A 17,976-nucleotide genomic window follows, 5' to 3' on the forward strand; every position below is an offset into this window, starting at 1 on the left:
ATTTTACACATCTCAGTTTAGTCTTCCCTCTGCCTCCTTTGTTTCCAGATCTTTCCTCAGAGCTACAATTTTCTAGCCTTGGCAACATTCTGGTAAATTTTCTCTGCACCGTCTCTGGGGCCGTCACATCTCCCCTGTAATGTGTCCAGAAATCTATGCAGTGCTCAGGCGGTGGCCTAATTAGCACTGTGCACAGTTCCAACACGACCTCCCTGCTCTTGCATTCTTTGCCTCAGCCAATAAAGGAAAGCATCAGCTCAGTGTCCTGTGCTGTCACCTTGAAGGATTCCAAGGTCCCTCTTCCTCTACACCACTCAATATCATGCCATTTATTGCAGATTCCCGTGCCATGTTGCACCTCCCCAGATGCACTAACCCACACTTCCCTGGAGTGAATTCACTGCCCACTTTTCTGCCCGTTTATATCTTCCTTAGGTCAGGAGCTTTCCTCCTCACAGTTACACAACATTTGTATCATCTGCAGTCTGGAGTTTAGAAGAGAGGACTTGATTGAATGATACAAGATCCTGAGGGACCTTGTCAGGGTGAATGCAGAGAGAAGGTTTCCTCTTGTGGGGGAATCTAAAATGAGGAATCACTAATTTAAAATAAATGGTCATCCATTTAAGATACGATAAGATATCTTTATTAGTCACATGTACATTGAAACACACAGTGAAATGCGTCTTTTGCGTAGAGTGTTCTGGGGGCAGCCCACAAGTGTCACCACACTTCTGGTGCTAACGTAGCATGCCCACAACTTCCTAACCTGTATGTCTTTGGAATGTGGGAGGAAACCGGAGCACCCGGAGGAAACCCACACAGACACGGGGAGAACGTACAAACTCCTTACAGACAGTGGCTGGAATTGAACCCGGGTCGCTGGCACTGTAAAGCTAACTGCTACACTACTGAAGAGATTATTCTATTTCTCTCAGAAGCTTGAAAGTCTTTGGAATTCTCTTCCTCAAGGGGTAATGGAAGCAGAGTCTTTGAATATTTTTAGGGCAGAGGTAGAGAGATTTTCCATAAACAAGGGTGTGTCAGGTCACCAGGGATGCAGAGTTAAGGTGACAATCAAATCAGCCATGACATTACATGATGCAGGCTTGAGAGGCAAGTGGCCTACTCCTGCTGCTAGTTCATGTGGTGACTTGTTCTTTATCACTGAACTCTTTAAAAGACACGTACTTTACTTTTGAAAGGATTTGTTTTTATTCCTGTGTTGAAATTCCTGAAATATTTTTTCTAAACCTTTCTTATTACACTTGTCAATGGACAGAAGTACCACAGAAATACTCGTGACAAATAGAAAGCAATGAGCTCTGTTCCTGAAGCTATTTTAAAACATTTTTGGACACAGGTTAAACGGTGCTGCAGATTCATTCAAAGTGAGTGTTGGTAGATCACATGATTTCTTGGAAGTCTGCTTGTAGCTTCTGACCTGAATACAGACAGTTGTACATTGCGGTATTGCTGCCTTTGGTTTACTCATGTTATCACAAGTGCCGTAAAATAGTGTCAGACTAAAAGTAAACCCTGCAGCTGCTGAAAATATGAAATCAGTGATGACAGTTCATTGGTCAGAAACATTGATTTGATTCCCCTCTCCACAGCTGCTGAGGTTTGCTGGCAATTGCTGATTTAATATTGGACCTTGAGTTACCTTGTTTGATTTTACTCTTTATATGGTTTTATGGGCAAAGTACACTTTCACTGAGTCTCCAAACCAGGCTGACAGATAAACATGTGGTAGTGCCTTTTGTTCACCCCTCTCTACAGCTTAAAGCATGATCCTGCTCTCATTTTCCAGCTTTGATGAAGAGAACTTGAGCTGAAACATTGACTCTGTTTCTCTCTCCACAGATGCTGTCTGACCTGCTGACAATCCCTAACATTTTCTGTTTTGATTGTAGATTAACATGCTCAGTCACAGAATTTCAGTTCCACCTTTGAGGCCGGAAGGGAATGTCTACAATGTTATTGTTAAAAAGGTCTAACCACAAGGTTGTATTCCCAGTGTGCACTGAATTGGTTGATGTCTGTGAGGGCAGTAATTGAGGTTCCTTTGTTGAGCTCCTTGTCTCAGTGGCACTGGGGTCCTCGATCCCAGGTGCAAGCTAATGACCAGCTTGAAGGTGTGGATGTGAATTCTAGAATGAAGGGTCTGGGCAGCTGAAGGTACATCCACCAATGATGGGACAAAGGGAGCGGTGAAGGACAGGGTTAGAAGAATGCCACAGTTCTTGGTAACTTTGGGGGCTCGAGGATATTGCAGAGTGGAAGACATCAAGAAAATTAAACAGAAATGAGAAAGCTGAACTAGGGGCAACAACATTGATATGGAGGAGAAGGCTGAAGAAGACCAGGGGCATTGAAGTGATTGAAGACAATGGGTCACAGTGCAGAGGCTAAGAGCATTTTAGAGAGGATGTTAGAAGAGAAGCAATAAGCAAGGAACAAAGTGAACTAAAACCAGAAAAACTGGAAGTACACAGCAAGTCAGGCAACAACTATAGAGAAAGAGACAGAATTAACATTTCAAGTCGATGCCCTTTCCTGATGGGAGAAATATTTAACTCTATTTCTTCTCCATGGATGTTGCCTGACCGGCTGAGTGCTTCCAGCATTTCCTGTTTTATTTCAGATTTCCAGCATCTGCAGTTTTATTTGCATCACATACAAAGTGAGGGGCTTGAAGGTACCAGGGGAATACAGTGAAAACTTCAGGTATGAGTGGCTGATGACTCACATTGTCACTTTGGATGTTTGGGCAGATTTAACAGGCAGGGGGTCTCGGGAAGGGATGTGGTGAACCCAGCCAGTGGCACAGCCTTTGTTTCTGAATGAATTAATATTCTGGAAGGATCTGTCAATGAAACTTGTGGTTGCTGCATGGCTGAAAATAGTGAGGCAGTGGGCATTAGAGGGCCATCTCAGTAATATTGGAATATTGCAAAAGCACAGACTGGTTAGCATTAAACCAGAGACAGTGCAAATGTCGGTAAATTTTAAATTATATATTTTCAAAGTTTTGAGAAGAATGTAATTTAATATAAGTCAAATGAAATGATCCAAAGATTGCCTGTAGCAGAAACCCTGGTTTTCTCATGGGCTACTTACTTGGAGGTCAAGCCATGGTGGTTTTGTTTTGAGTTGTCTCGCTCATTGGCAGCAGCCACAGGATTCTCTAAAATTTGCATGTCCATTCAGAAAATCAGCACTTTGCCACTTTGGGCTTTGCATAGCAAGAGAATCCTCCAGCTGAGGTTCAAATATCTGAATTTACTTGCAGTGCTATGCAGTTTTCGGGAAAGGAGACATTGCACAAGAGGATATTGCAGACATCTCTGACCGTTTCATCCTAGGTCACAGTAAAGCGGAAGTGATTTAAGATATTCCAGCCTGCAAGTGGAAACAATGGTTTGAAATGGAAATAACATTGCAAGCTGCTGAGGTATGGCTAACTGAAATGACATGCATTGTGCAGACAGTACATTCCTTTCCATATTGTTCTAAAGTCAAAGTCAAGTTTATTGTCATCTGCACAAGTCCATGTGTGCACAGGTGCAAAGAAAAACTTACTTGCAGCAGCATCACAAGCGCATAGCATCAGATAAGCAGCATTCACAAGAAAAATATAAATTAAACATAAATTGTACACAATTTTTACAAGAAAGAACACAATTAGAACAAAAAATAGTCCATTTTGGTGCAAAGTGATCAAAGTGGTCATAGTGTTGCTAAACTGCAGTGATTAGGGTTTTGCCAGTTGTTTCAAGAACTGAATGGTTGAAGGGAAGTATCTGTTCCTGAACCTGGTGGTGTGGGACTTCAGGCTTCTGTACCTCCTGCCCGATGGTAGCTCTGAGAAGATGGCATGGCTCAGATGGTGAGGATCTTTGATAATGGATGTTGCCACCTTGAGGCAGTGCCTCCTGTAGATACTACCAATGGTGGGGAGGGATGTGCCTGTGATGTATCTTGCCACTCTAAAGATTTTGTAGACCTTAATAATAGCACTAAATATAACGCTACCAAGAATGGATACATGTATTGATGTATTGCAATGTACGATTAGCCACATCCGTGCCAGTCAGTGCTGCGCGGTAGTGTAGCAGTTAGCATAACTCTATTACAGCGCAGCGACTCTGGTTCAATTCCAGCTGCTGTCTGTAAGGAGTTTGTACGTTCTCCCTGTGTCTGCGCGGGTTTCCTCCAGGTGCTCCGGTTTCCTCCCACATTCCAAAGACGTACAGATTAGGAAGTTGTGGGCATGCTATGTTGGTGCCGGAAGCGTGGCGACACTTGTGGGCTGCCCCCAGAACACTCTACGCAAAAGATGCATTTCACTGTGTGTTTTGATGTACATGTGACTAATAAAGATATCTTACCTTGTACATGCGCAGTTCAGTGCCTGAGTCCATCAGCATGGGACAATCTGTTGCATCACATCCACCCATGAAGTGCAAACAGGTGCTGACCATATCTCTACATCTGAAAGGCAGCACAAAATGGGAGGAAGCTGGCTTTGGAGATCTGATGGAGGGGGTGATGGGTGAGAGATGCCCAATATCCACAGGGGCTAACATTGTATTCCAACAAGAAGGGCCGGTTTCTGACTGGGCTGCATATTGTTTACAGCATGTTCAACTAGGTCAGATTATGAAAGCGTGTTAGCTGATGCACCGAACTCCAACATACATCACGGGCACACTGATTGACATCATAATTTACCTGGAGACACAGGAGACCACAGATGTTGGAATCTGGACATGAATCTGGACATGAATTGTCGACATTTCGATTCAAAACCCCGCATCAGTCCCGGTGCAGGTTACCAAGTCCTGATGTAGGGTTTTGAACGAAACAGTGGCAATCCTTGCCCCCCTACAGATGCTTCTCGACCTGCTGAGTTCCTCCAGCAGATTGTTGCTCATAATTTATCGGCGCTGAATATTTGCAGCACAGTGTGTGAGCTAACGTCCTGACCAGTGACACCGAGTCAAGGTTTCAGGTATCTGAGTGTGCCTCTGACATCACTTACTTACCTAACACAGGTGCTCCCAGCCTGAAAGTCATGACAGAAGTGTATTCTGCATATTGACCACGAAGACTTTCGTGAGTTGACCTACTGACAATGTTGTGGTAGTTTGCTGCATATAATCGTCACTGTCAGGATTATAACCAAAGTTTCTTTAAAGAAGGGTAGTATCACACACTGCTCTCTAAAGAATCTCTGGTTATAATCCTGACGATGTATTGGTGAACTTAATATTCTGTGAGAATGCCAAAACCCTGGTAAACCAGGGAAGTAAAGGAACTGTAAAGTTGCTCCATGTGCCTGAGCTTGGTAGAGGGAACATTCAGCAATCAGTGAAGGGTGGAATGGGGCTTGACTCGGCCTGTGCCTCGCACAGGAACCCTGGGGCCACAGAAGCCTTCTCTGGCCATGGACTTCCCAGTGTCCCGAAGGTGTCACTGCCATGGCTATTCCATGGGACAACAGTAGGTTGGTGATTCCCTTTGAGAATGGGACCACAGTGGATGAGCCAATCCTGGCTGGTGTAAAGCTGAGGGACCAGAAGTACCAGGTATATCCATCCCTCCCTCAGGAAAGTGAGGAACTGCTGCTAGACTCAGTCCTTGTGCAGTGACAATGGCATGTCTGACCCCTTGCTCTCTCTGACCTCCTGCATGTTCCATACTTGTGTGGTGCACAAAGGAAGCAGGGGGGGTGCAACTACCCAACGCAACACTGGACCTAGCCAGCATTTCTGCAAGATTCAGTCAGACTGAGTCCAACTGATATTCCAGCAGATATTTAGCTTGAGCCAGAATCTGGACCCATGGAGCAGGTTAACATGGTCATATAATGGTACTCGAAGATCACAAGGGGCAGTTGATAGATCAGTGAGTAAAGGGTGCGACCAGGAATTTTCCTCCTCCATCCACCTCCGTATAAACCCTTTTCCCATTCTCCAACAAGACCTGCAAGGAGACAGTGACTGAGGTGAGCCTTCCACCCGACTAAATATCTAAGGTTCCTCCACTCCCAGCCCACTCACATTTCTTTGCCTTGAGAGCAAAAGAACAGGAGGAGGAGTGAGCAGTGTAGCCTCTGATCCCTGGAGTACAGTAGCAAAGTGGTGAAACCACTTGTCCAGCAGCCTGAGGTCTGGCCCATTGATCCAGAGACATGAGTTCAAATCCCACCACAGCAGCTAGGAATTTAAGTTCAAGTAATTAAATAAATGAACAAAGCTAGCTTCAGTTATGAAAAATCTGATTGTTGCAAAAGCCCCTCTGGTTCATTAATGTCCTTCAGGGAAGGGAATCTGCCAACCATACCGCTCTGGCCTGTATGTGACTCCAAGCCCATCTATGTGGTTGACTCTTAACTGATTCATCTCCAAACATGTGTCAACCTCCACCTTAAACATATTCAATGGCCCCACCTCCACTGCTGCCCGGGTAGAGAATCCCAAAAGTTCATGACCCTTAGAGAAAAGAAAATTTTCCTCCATCTTTAATGTGCGACCCTTTATTCTAAAATTATGCCCCTCATTCTAGCCTCCCCCATGAGGGGAAACATCTTAGCATCAACCCTGCCAACCCCTCGGAATCTTAAATGCTTCATTAAAATCTCCAGTGAGTGTGGCCCAACCCACTCAACTCTTTCTCACAATCTATCCTTTCACTCCAGGAATTAAGGCCCAGGGAACCTTCTCTGAACTGCCTCCAAAGCAGGTGTATCCCTCCCTGTATGAGGAGATCAAAACTGTACAGATGTGATCTCACTAACACCCTGGAGAGTTGCAGTGAGATGTCCCTTTGATACCCCATCCCCTTTGAAATATGGGCTAACGTTCTGTTTGTCTACTGAATGACCTGCCCCACCTGCTTGCTTCAGATCCCCTGTGCAGCTGGATTCAGTCGTCTCTCCATTTAAACCATTTCTGCTTTTCTCCTTGTTCTTCTGAAATGTATAACCTCACATTTCCCCACATTGTACTCTACCTGACAAAATGTTTGCCCACTCATTTAACCTTCCCAAATCTGTTTCTGGACCCTGTCACCTCCTTACAACCTGCTGACCTACCTGTCCTTGTATCATTGGTAAATGTGGCTCAGGTCCACTTGATCCCTTCATCCAAATCATCGGTGTCAATTGTAGATAGTTAGATCTCAGCACAGATCCCTGTGGCACCCAGAATGGTCCATTTATCCCAATGGACACAAAATGCTGGAGGAACTCAGCAGGTCAGGCAGCATCTGTGGTGGGAAATAAACAGTCGACGTTTTGGGTGGAGACCCTTCATCAGGACTGGAAAGGAAGAGGGCAGAAGCCAAAATAAGGAGGTTAGGAGAGGGGAAGGAGCACAGGCTGGCAGGTGATAGGTGAATCCAGGTGAGAGGGGGAGGGGGGGGATGAAAGGGAGTGATGCAAGAGCTGAGAGGTGATAGGTAGAAGAGGCAAAGGGCTGAAGATGAAGGAATCTGGTAGGAGAGGGCAGTGGACCATGGAATAAAGGGAAGGAGGCGGGGAACAGATTGGGCAGGTCATGAGGAGTGGGGTTGAGGGGAAAGAGAAAGGGGAAAGAGAAGGCGTGAGGGGGCCACAGGAACGAGGGAAGACAAAGGGGAGGGGAAGATTTATCCCAACTCATTTTTCTGTTAATTAGACAGTCTTCTATCCATTAGCAACCTCTTACCTCGTGCAGTAACCTTATATGTGACGCCTTATCAAATGCATTTTAGAAATCCAAATATATTACGTCTACCGGTTCCCCTTTATCTGCCCTGCTTATTTCATCCTCAAAGATCTTTAATGTTTTCCAACTACATTATCCCTTGCATAAGACATTTCTTTCCCATCTCCTCCCATAAGTTCTCATCTTGTCGCTGAGACCAATCTCAGCTCCCTCGAACCCTATTCCCAAGAAACTGAGGACCACCCACCCCTTCCTGACCCCATCTGTTAATCCTTCTCACTACTTGCATGCTGCATACCTCCTTCAAATCAGGCATGATCAATCCCTCCTCAGAACCATCAACAGGACCCCTCAGACTCTGCAAACACTCTGCCCATCTCTCCCTTTCCTTTCTCAGTCCTCTGCATGTTTAGCTTACCAAACTTACAGCTGAACTTCCCAAAACTCCTTGCTTGAACCCCTCCAATCACGTAGTCCACCTCCTGCCACAGTGCTGGTGGCCATTATTACTCACCATGATGACAGTTATTTGGGAAACCTGTAACTTCCATCTCCCTCCTCATCCTGTCCAACCCATCTGCAGCTGTTGAGGTGGTGACCATGGTTGCCCTCCCAGCTCCCCTCAAGCAGAGTGAGACCACCCTCACCTCCATCAGACTTGGGGCTTGGAAGATTCAGGTTCTAATCAGTGTTCAACTCTGGATGTTTTTCTGATCATTATCTTTGCTTGGTAAAAGTTGTGTATTTTGGTTTTATGTGAGGTTTATGCAAATGTTATTGGTTTGTAAGACAATGGAGACACCAGAGACGGCAGATGCTGGAATCTGGAGCAACAAACAATCTGCTGGAGGAACTCAGCTGGTTGAGCAGCATCTGTGGGGGTGGGGGTGGTGGCGGGGGGGGGAGGAATTGTCAGTCCTAACCCAGCATGAGGACAGATGCAGGGTTTCGACCCGAAACGTCGACAATTCCTTACCTCCCACAGGTGCTGCTCAACCCACTCTGTGTGTAAGTTGGTAAAGGCAGTAACACTCCCACTGTACAGCATCCGTACCTATCTTAGTACAGAATATGCCACCACTGATTCTATAACATGTCCACAAGCCAGTGTTATTGGTCAATGTCTACATTTTGAAAGTCACAATTTTAAAGCAAAGTTCATGGTTGAAGTCAAAATGAATTGCCAGCCCAGAATAATATTAATGTCAAAAAATCAACTTCTCTATGTGGGTCTTCAGGGGATATTTTTGGTTATTAAGAGTTAAAACTGATAAATTCCAGGCTTATTCATTCCCACCCAATCGTAACCAGTCACCAGCAGCAGCTTCTGCTCCAGGACTGCACCGTTCCCCAGGGATCTAGTCTCAATAACTCAGTTGCTGCCTGTCTAAAACACAGCCTGTTTCTATCTCCAACTCTCCCCCTCCCCCAACTCTCCCTCCCCCCACTCTCCCTCCCCCCATCTCCCTCTTCCCCAACTCTCCCTCTCCCCCAACTCTCCCCTCCCCCCCATCTCCCTCTTCCCCAACTCTCCCTCTCCCCCAACTCTCCCTCTCCCCCAACTCTCCTCCTCCCCAACTCTCCCTCCCTCCAACTTTGCCTCCCCCAGCTCCCCCAACTCTGCCTCCCCCAACTCTCCCTCCCGCAACTCTCCCTCTCCCCCATCCCTGTCCCCCCAACTATCCATCTATCCCCCCCACTATCACCAAACTGCTGCAGTGTCTCCCTGACATCCAGTCCCTGACCAGCAAGAACTGAACAATGCAAAGCCATTGCCCTCAGTCCCGCTGGCTTCTGAATCCGTCCCTTGTCTGAACTTCAACAGATGGTTCACAGACTCAGTAATGGAACCGATGTTATGGTCTGTTGCACATCACTGGGTTAAACCGAGACCATACTCAGCCACCTCTGGTATGTTGCCTGACCCCATTCTGCCACAGCTGCTGAAACCCTCCTTGGAGCTTTTGTTGCCTCCAGACACATGTTCCATCACAGCCCTGGTCAACCTCCCTGGTTCCACCCTCGTTAAACTTGTCATCCAGAACACCGGTGCCCATGTCCCAGGTTTTACTGAGTCCCGTTCTCCCCTGTACTCACTGACCTTCATAGCTTCTGGGTCAGCAACACCTAAGTTTGAAATTCTTTTCATGTTTTCCTACCCTTCCATTGCCTTGCGCCCCCCCCCCCCCGAAATCTTCTGCAGCCTGACAATCCTCCAACACCTCCACCAACCTCCAGTTCATTGCCGTATTTAATGACTCCACCATTAGCTGCTGGGTCTGCAGACACTAAGATCCCAAGTTCAGGAATGACTCCCCTCTCTGCTTCTATTTCTTCCATTCAGATGCTCCCTGAAACTTCCATCCTCTATCCTCATGTCTCCTGGTGTAACTCAGTATCCATGTTTGGTGAAAATGCCTCTGTGAAGCACCTTGGGATGTGTATTTTTTCTTGTAATGTCTTTAACACAAACATCTGTCCTCTCACTCATTGATAGAAGTCCTTGCCTTAACAAGGACGGGCACCTCAGTGATACAGCTGCACTTCTGCTCCAGCTGGTTGAGCACACTCATAATGCCTGCAGCACCATATTTTGACAGTCTTTTGCAGCCCAGAATGGGTTCCTGAGATGCCCCTTTCATCCAGAGTGCAGTAAGTGGAGTGAAGTAGATTAGACTCCTGATTATCTGTCGGACCAGTGTGATCTGATCTTTTGATTTCTCCCATGCTTGACAATTGAATTTTGTCTGAGCTGTGAAGCAGATCTGCACAGATGGATGAATGGTGGTCAAGTTGAGTTTGTTGTCATGTGCACAAGTACGGTGAGATACAGGTACAGTGAAGAACTTCCTTGCAGCAGCATCACAGGCACATAGATTCAGACAACACACAGAACATACTACACATAAATTATACTTAATTACACAAGATAGTGAAGAAAAAACTCACTGTACAGTACAAGAGAGTGCAAAAAAATCACAATCAGAGACAAGTCTACGGCAGTGCTAGAGGTGGTCCGTAGTGTTCCGTTGCTGATCTCGGGTTAGGATTGTGCAGGTCAGTTCAAGAACCGATGGTTGTAGGAAAGTAGCTGTTCCTGAAGCTGGTGGTATAAAGTTAAGGATTGGAGTGATAGTTTCCTCTGTCAAATATCCGTACGGCAATCATTGAGTGTTATCACCCATGTAATTAATGTCCAGGCGAGACATTGAATCAGACTTTTATTGACCAATCTTTATCTCACGAACTGCTAGTTTGTTACTGGAAGGAATGCTGTGTGATGGGAGAATTCAGGCATGCACGTAACTAACAAAATACATGTCTTGATTAAAAAGATCAGTGTTGGGAAATTCATGACCCTGGCCAGTTGGGATACTGGAAGGAGAGTAAACATATTAAGACCATGTCGCCAGGAAGTGTGTGGGCGTTCCAAGGTCTGCTCACTGTCACCACCCTCATTACTCCCGGGTTCTCTATAAGTGTTGTTTTCAGAAATTGTTCAGAACTAAAAATAGAAGCAGGAGGAGGCCATTCAGCCCATTGAGCTGTTCTGCTATTCTGTGAGATTGTGACTAGCCCTGACCATCCACATGACCCCCTTCCCATTCTCCAATCTATGCATCCCCACCCTGAGCACCTGGAGCCCACTGAGGAGAGAATTCCAGTGACTGGTAAAGAAATTTCTAAAAACCCAAGCAGTTATCCTGCAACAGTGCCTCTTTCTTCTCTCAGGATATAAGGAGAGTATCAGTGTATCATGTGGAGCCTCCAGCGTACAGGCCACACCCAAATCTCAGAAGTGAAACAGCTACTTGGCAATGGTTGTAACTGAACAAGGAGTGGGTTGGATGAGCAGTAGTGGTTGTAACTGAACAAGGAGTGGGTTGGATGAGCAGTAGTGGTTGTAACTGAACAAGGAGTGGGTTGGATGAGCAGTAGGGTCCTGCATAGGGTGAAGATCGGTCGAAACATAGAGAGGGAATTTGAAGGTTGAGGTGAATGAAGTCAGGTGAATGAAGATCCTGTTGAAATAAGTCAGCTTGGTTCATTTGGGTCACAATATGGTAAACATTCTGTGTAATTTTAATTAAAACCCTTGAAATGAGTGTGTGTTGATGCTCCTTTGACTGCTTCCCCAGCCCACCGTGTGATGTGGCTCCTTCTAATGTTGGGTGCCACCTGGGTGTGAGGTTGCTGATCCAATTGGGCCCCTCCCACCACCAGTGTCCCTGGGTGTATCAACTGGTAACTTAGTTTATTATTGTCACATGTACCGAGGTCCAGTGAAAAGCTTTGTTTTGCATGCCGTCCATACAGATCATTTTATCACATCAGTGCATTGAGGCAGTACAAGGGAAAACAATAACAGAATGCAGAATAAAGTGTTGCAGTTACAGAGAAAATGCAGTGTAAGCGGACAATAAGGTGCAAGGCCATGGCGAGGTAGATTGTGAGATCAAGAGACCAACTTATCATAAAAGAGGTTAGATCATTAGCTTTATACCAGCGGGATAGAAGCTGTCCTTGAGCCTGATGGTACATGCCTTCAGGCTTTTGTATCTTCTGCCTGCTGCGCAGACAGATTCTGCTCTAATTCCACCTACAAGTTTGTAGATGGCACCACCATATGTGACAAATCTCAAATAACGATGTCGAAGTACAGGAAGAAGATAGAGAGCCTAGTGACATGGTGTTATGACAACAACCTTTCCCTCAATGTCAGCAAAACAAAAGAGCTGGTAATTGACTTCAGGAAGGGAGGCAGTGCACATGTTCCTGTTTACATCAATGGTGATAAGGTTGAGAGCTTCAAGTTCTTAGGAAAGAGTGTCACCAATAGCCTGTCCTGATCCAACCAGGTAGACGCCATGGCCTAGAAAGCTCACCAGCACCTCTCCTTCCTCAGCAGGCTAAAGAAACTCAGCATGTCCCCGTCGACCCTCACTAATTTTTATCGATGCACCATAGAAAGCATCTTATCCGAATGCATCACAGCTTGGTACGGCAACTGCTCTGCCTGAGACCACAAGAAACTGTAGCAGGTTATGGACACAGCTCAGCACATCATGGAAACTAGCCTCCCCTCCATGGACTCTGTCTATAGCTCGCTGCCTCAGTAAAGCAGCCAACATACTCAAAGACCCCTCCCACCCCAGACATTCTCTCTTCTCCCCCCTCCCATTGGGCAGAAGATATGCACATCATCCTGCCCGTGAGGATTGCGAGCCTTTCACTCACATGTACAGGACATGCAGGAAGCTGGCAACAATCCCGCATTTCCTGCAATCCCAAGGAGAAGTTTCTTTGCCTGTTCTTGTTGGAGTGCTGCACTGGGCACTGCCTGTTCTTCTGCAGGATAGCAGTCTGACCAGCCAAGCCATAGAGAGCTGTGGACCAATTGCTGGTAGTTAGTATAGAAGGGCACTTGATAGGTATAACTCTATGACTCTAACTGTCAGTGTTAATGTGCAGTAAACGATGGACTCCTTCACCCAGTGTTCCTGAGGTCGTACACATTCCCAGGTTATCCCTGCACACTTCATGACGTCCTTTAACAGGAGGGGCTGTGAGACTGGGATCAGCTGAGGAAGTGATGCTCCTGAACCCAGCAGCATGTTCCCGGTCCTTGGCTTCCTGTGTGATGTTTCACAGATTCGTGGGGCCTGGTTCCATTCCCCCTGCTTCTTCAGTCAAATCAGTGGGAGGACGGGGGGAGACTCTGCTGAGGTGTCCACAACATTTTGGACAGGTTACAGTTTTATGCTGGGTCCTTGACTGGACATACAGCCATGGTAAGATGAGGGGGAATGGGAAAATACAGGGGACCACCATCACCACAAGGGCATGTACCGGTTCAAGAGCGATGAGACCAGGTGTAAATCCAGCCTTGCCCATGACCCTGGAACACAGACAGATGAAGCAAAACATAACACCCAAACCCTGCAGCAAGCTTACATCATCCCAACAATGCTCAAGTACTGAACAAACACTCAGTTACAAGGACAGTCTATACACTGAAACTCTAGTAATAACTTTCACAAAGGCTGTTTTGGAAAATGTAGCTTTAAGATAGTTTTAAGTGTCTTTGTGGGTCTCCTTTAATGGTTTTAGAATGATTGATATCACAGTCTAACAACATATTTGTGGGGTTAGTTCACCTTTCCAGTTTGTTGTGTTTTCTTTTTTACTTCCTTGTGCTGAGGTACCTTCTGAGAGTCACCCCAGGATCCTGTGCAGGATTCTGTCATAGACTCTTAGAGTGTGCCCTCTGTAACCCTGGACCAACCTACCATCGACTGTGCCCTCAACTATACCCTTTTGTTTCTGATAACCCTACCATGGGAAAAAGATTATAACTATCTACCCTGTCTATGCCTCTTATATTTTTATATACCCCTCACTCAGCCTCCTACACTCCAGGGAAAACAAGCCCAGCCTGTCCAGTCTCTCCCCATAACTAAAATCCTCCAATCCAGGCAACATTCTGGTGAATCTCCTCCGCACTCTCTCCAGTGCAACCACATCCTTCCCACAGAGTGGTGACCAGAACTGCACACAGCACTCCAAGTGCAGTCCAACCAGTGTTTTGTAAAGTTGCAACATAACATCCCAACTCTTATATTCTCTGCCCTGACTTATGAAGGCAAGCGTGCTGTATGTATATTTCACCACCCTATCCAGCTGTATAGCCACTTCCAAGGAACTATAGACGGAAGACCCTAAGGTCTCTCTTTCCATTAACATTCCTTAGCACCCTAAAATGCATCACCTCCCATCAGCCAACACTCTGCCCAACTTTCCATCTGATCTGCTGTAGCATTAGACAACCTTCCTTGCTGTCCACAACACCAACTTTCATATATCTGTAAATATACTGATCATATCACCTACATTCATATCCAAGTTGTTAATATATATCACAAACTATTTTCCCAGCACTGACCCCTGTGGTACACTACTGGTCACAGACTTCCAGTCAGAAAAACATACTTCCGACACCACCCCTGCCTCCTGTCACCTACCCAATTTTGGATCCAGTTAGCCAGCTTACCTTGGATCACATGTGCCTTAACCTTCTGGACCAGCCTACCTTGCAGGACCTTGTCAAATATCTTACTGAAGTCCACGTAGGCAATATATTCCACCCTGCCTTCATTAATCCTCTGTTACCTCCTCAAGAAACTCAATCAAATTAAGGAGAGAGGATTTCTCCTTCACAGAGGCATGCTGGCTCTCCCTGATCAGCCTGGGGTAGGTATCAGAGTTGGTGGCTGAGAGAGCTGCTACTGTGCGGTGAATCCACCTCCATCAGCCAAGACCCACTGAACGTCCACAGAATGTGAGGAGACAGTGATCTGCCGACTCCAGCAGCTCATATGTGGGTGTTCTCTGGGGGAGGTCTGTGGGCCTTTGACTACCATCAGTGAGTGAGACATGGCAGGCAGGAGCTGAAAGAACAATGTTGGGCTACAGCTTCTGGCCATCTTCACAGAGAGGGTTTGCTTTGCAGGATGATCTAGTCCAGTGTCCCAGTGACTCCCCTGTGGAATTAATGAACATCTCATGACCCTTTGGTTCACTCGAATGGAGAAGCAGCACACTCTGGTCATCAGTGCACTTGCCCCAACCCTGGAGGCTTCTGAGGCATCAAGAAGGATGTCTCCCCCAACTTTGAAGAATATCTACCCAATGTCCTAGAGGGAGACGAACATCCTTCTGTTGAGATGTGATGGGTGACGTGTGAGGTAATGCACTTTGGGAGGTCAAATTCTGAAGGGCATACAGAGTAAATGGCATGGAGTGGTGATGTATAGAGAGGCCTTGGTGTCCAAGTCCCTACCTTGCTGAAAGTGGCAACACAGATAGATTGGCTCGTAAAAATAGCATTTGGTATGCTTGCCTTCATAGGCTGAGGTATTGAGTATAAGAGTTGGAATATCATGTTGCAGCTGTACAAAACCTTGGTTAGACTACACAGAGTATTGTGTACAGTTCTGATCGCCACACTACAAGAAGGATGTGGTAGCAATAGACAGAGTGAAGAAGAGATTCACCAGGACGTTGTCTGGAATGGAGGGCTGGAGGTATAAGAAGAGATTGGATAGGCTGGGTTTGTTCTCACTGGAACATAAGAGGTTGAAAGATGACCTCATAGAGGTTTGCAAAATTATGAGGGGCATAGATCGGAGAGATGGTCAGAATCTGTTTCCCAGGGCAAGGGAATCAAGAACAGGTTAAAGGTGAGAGGAGAGAAATTTAAAGGATATCTGAGGGGTGAGTTTTTCACACAGAGGGTGGTGAACATCTGGCACAAGGTGCCAGAGGAGGTGGCGGAGACAGATACAGTTACAACATTTGAAAGGCATTTGGACAGGTACATGGACAGGAAAGACAGAGGGATACGAGCCGAATGTGGGCAAATGGAGTTAATGTAGATAGGGATCAGAGTCAGCACGGGTGAGGTGGGCCAGAAAGGGCCCATTTCTGTGCAGTACGATTCTATGAGGAGAGAACAGGGAAGACCAAATCCATAATCTTCCTCCTGATAAAATGCTTGGAGCATGGTCTCATCATAACTACCACATGGAGAGAAGCACAAGACCTCATGGCCCCAGTCCCTGTCCAGGCACAGGCCTCGGATGCAGTGTCTCTGTCGGAGCTCTACAACTTGACAATGAGGATCCATGAATCCACAACCTCGTCACCTCAGAAAAGGAAGACATGCCAGGGGAAGCTCCGAGATGCCATATTTATGATCACCTTCAAGATGGCAGTAACTGCAGAGGGATCTCCCTGCTATCTGCCACTGGGAAAATCATCTGAGAAAGACCTGTTTTCTACCACCCTTTGGCTTCTGTCTGCAAACCAATTTTCAATCCTTTCCAGTATCTCTTAGTATAATGGTATATTCTAGTATAATCCCTAGTTCCATCAGCTCTACCTTGTCGACTAATGTCATGTGTGGCACCTTATCCACTGATCCCCCCCTTTTCACATCCACAAAGAACAATAGAACATGATTTACCTTTCAAAACATATGAAGGACCTGCTCCAATCATTGAAAATGGAGATACATCCGACTGCAATAATTACAGAGGGACCTTCTTGCTGTCTACCACCAGGAAGTCATCAGCAGGGTTCCCCTCAGCTGCCGCTCCCAGTGGAGAATGCACTAATTGTAATAATGTTTTAGTGAAACAACAAGAGGTGAAATCCAATTTCTTGGCAGATAATGACAGTTTTAACTTGGAGTTGGTTTGGGGCATGGTGAGATGTGAATCAAATAGAACGTGACAGGGAAGGAGGGTGTGAAGTCGTGTCCCAGTGTATCAAACAGGCAGGCCCGTTTCCACTGGTATAAAATTGGTGCAAATCAGCAGATGAAAATTCCACGCATTTTCGACACTGAAAGGGGTCATTTGGCCAATTGAGTGTGTGCCAGATCACAGAGCAATCCAGTCTCCTGTTTATTTCCTGAAACCTATTCTCTCTCATAAACAAGCACTTGATTATGGAATTTCTTGCAAGAAGTTTCATTGCACCCTGGTTTATTTGACAATAAACTAATCTAATCTGATCCAACATAACAGTAAATGTGATTTGTAATTGCGCAGCCTTTCATAAGCAGCCCAGTCTGCTGTGGTACAATGTTCATCTGTGCCAATAAACATGGCCCATTCCCCCAGCATCCAGTATTCTTCCACTGCCGTGTCAAGGTCCCTCATCCTCACTGAGAATTTCAGTATATTTCACAGGGTAAGCAAAGTCTTATCTATTCCTCCAAGTTGAATTTTATCCATGATAAATAATCAAGTGCTTGTTTATGAGTTGTTGTCACTTCAGCATTTCTCTTTGCACTACCTGAGATTGCACAACAATCTTTGCACCAGGCTGCTAGCTTGCACCCATTACTGTATTTATTACTGCCAGGAATAACTAGAACAGTGGGGGTTGCTGGGAGTTGTCTGTGATCACAGCACAATGCTGCCTCACAACTCCAGTGACACAGGTTCTATGCTCACCTCCACTGCTGCCCCTTCCGCTTGTGACGACATGAATTTCCTCCGGGTGCTCCGGTTTCCTCCCACTCCCCAAAAATGGGCGGGTCGGTAGGTTAATTTGCAACCCTGGGAGGAGAATCAGAGGATGGAGGGCTTGATGGGTATGTGAGAGGCAATGGGTCACAGGGAAATGTGGGGTAGGGGACAGATGGGATTGCTGAGAGAGCTGGCATAGACCTGCTGGGCCGAATGGTCTCCTC

At 46.1% G+C, this 17,976-nt stretch overlaps 1 protein-coding gene across 4 annotated transcripts in view; it reads left to right on the top strand.

The window, feature by feature from the left end:
* rassf4a (Ras association domain family member 4a) overlaps window positions 1–17,976 on the top strand; it is a 170,932-nt gene that overhangs the window by 110,663 nt on the left and 42,293 nt on the right. Inside the window, exon 1 of one of the 4 annotated variants that reach the window (XM_052041502.1) lies at window positions 3,327–3,457. The exons of the other annotated variants lie outside the window; for them this stretch is intronic. Within the exon in view, the coding sequence (XP_051897462.1) occupies window positions 3,431–3,457 (27 nt within the window). The 5' untranslated portion in view covers window positions 3,327–3,430. Of the gene's footprint in view, window positions 1–3,326; window positions 3,458–17,976 lie in introns of those variants that run through there. 4 annotated transcript variants of the gene reach the window in all.

This window comes from Pristis pectinata, chromosome 30 (genome assembly GCF_009764475.1).
Source record: "Pristis pectinata isolate sPriPec2 chromosome 30, sPriPec2.1.pri, whole genome shotgun sequence".
In the NCBI taxonomy this organism is placed as follows: domain Eukaryota; kingdom Metazoa; phylum Chordata; class Chondrichthyes; order Rhinopristiformes; family Pristidae; genus Pristis; species Pristis pectinata.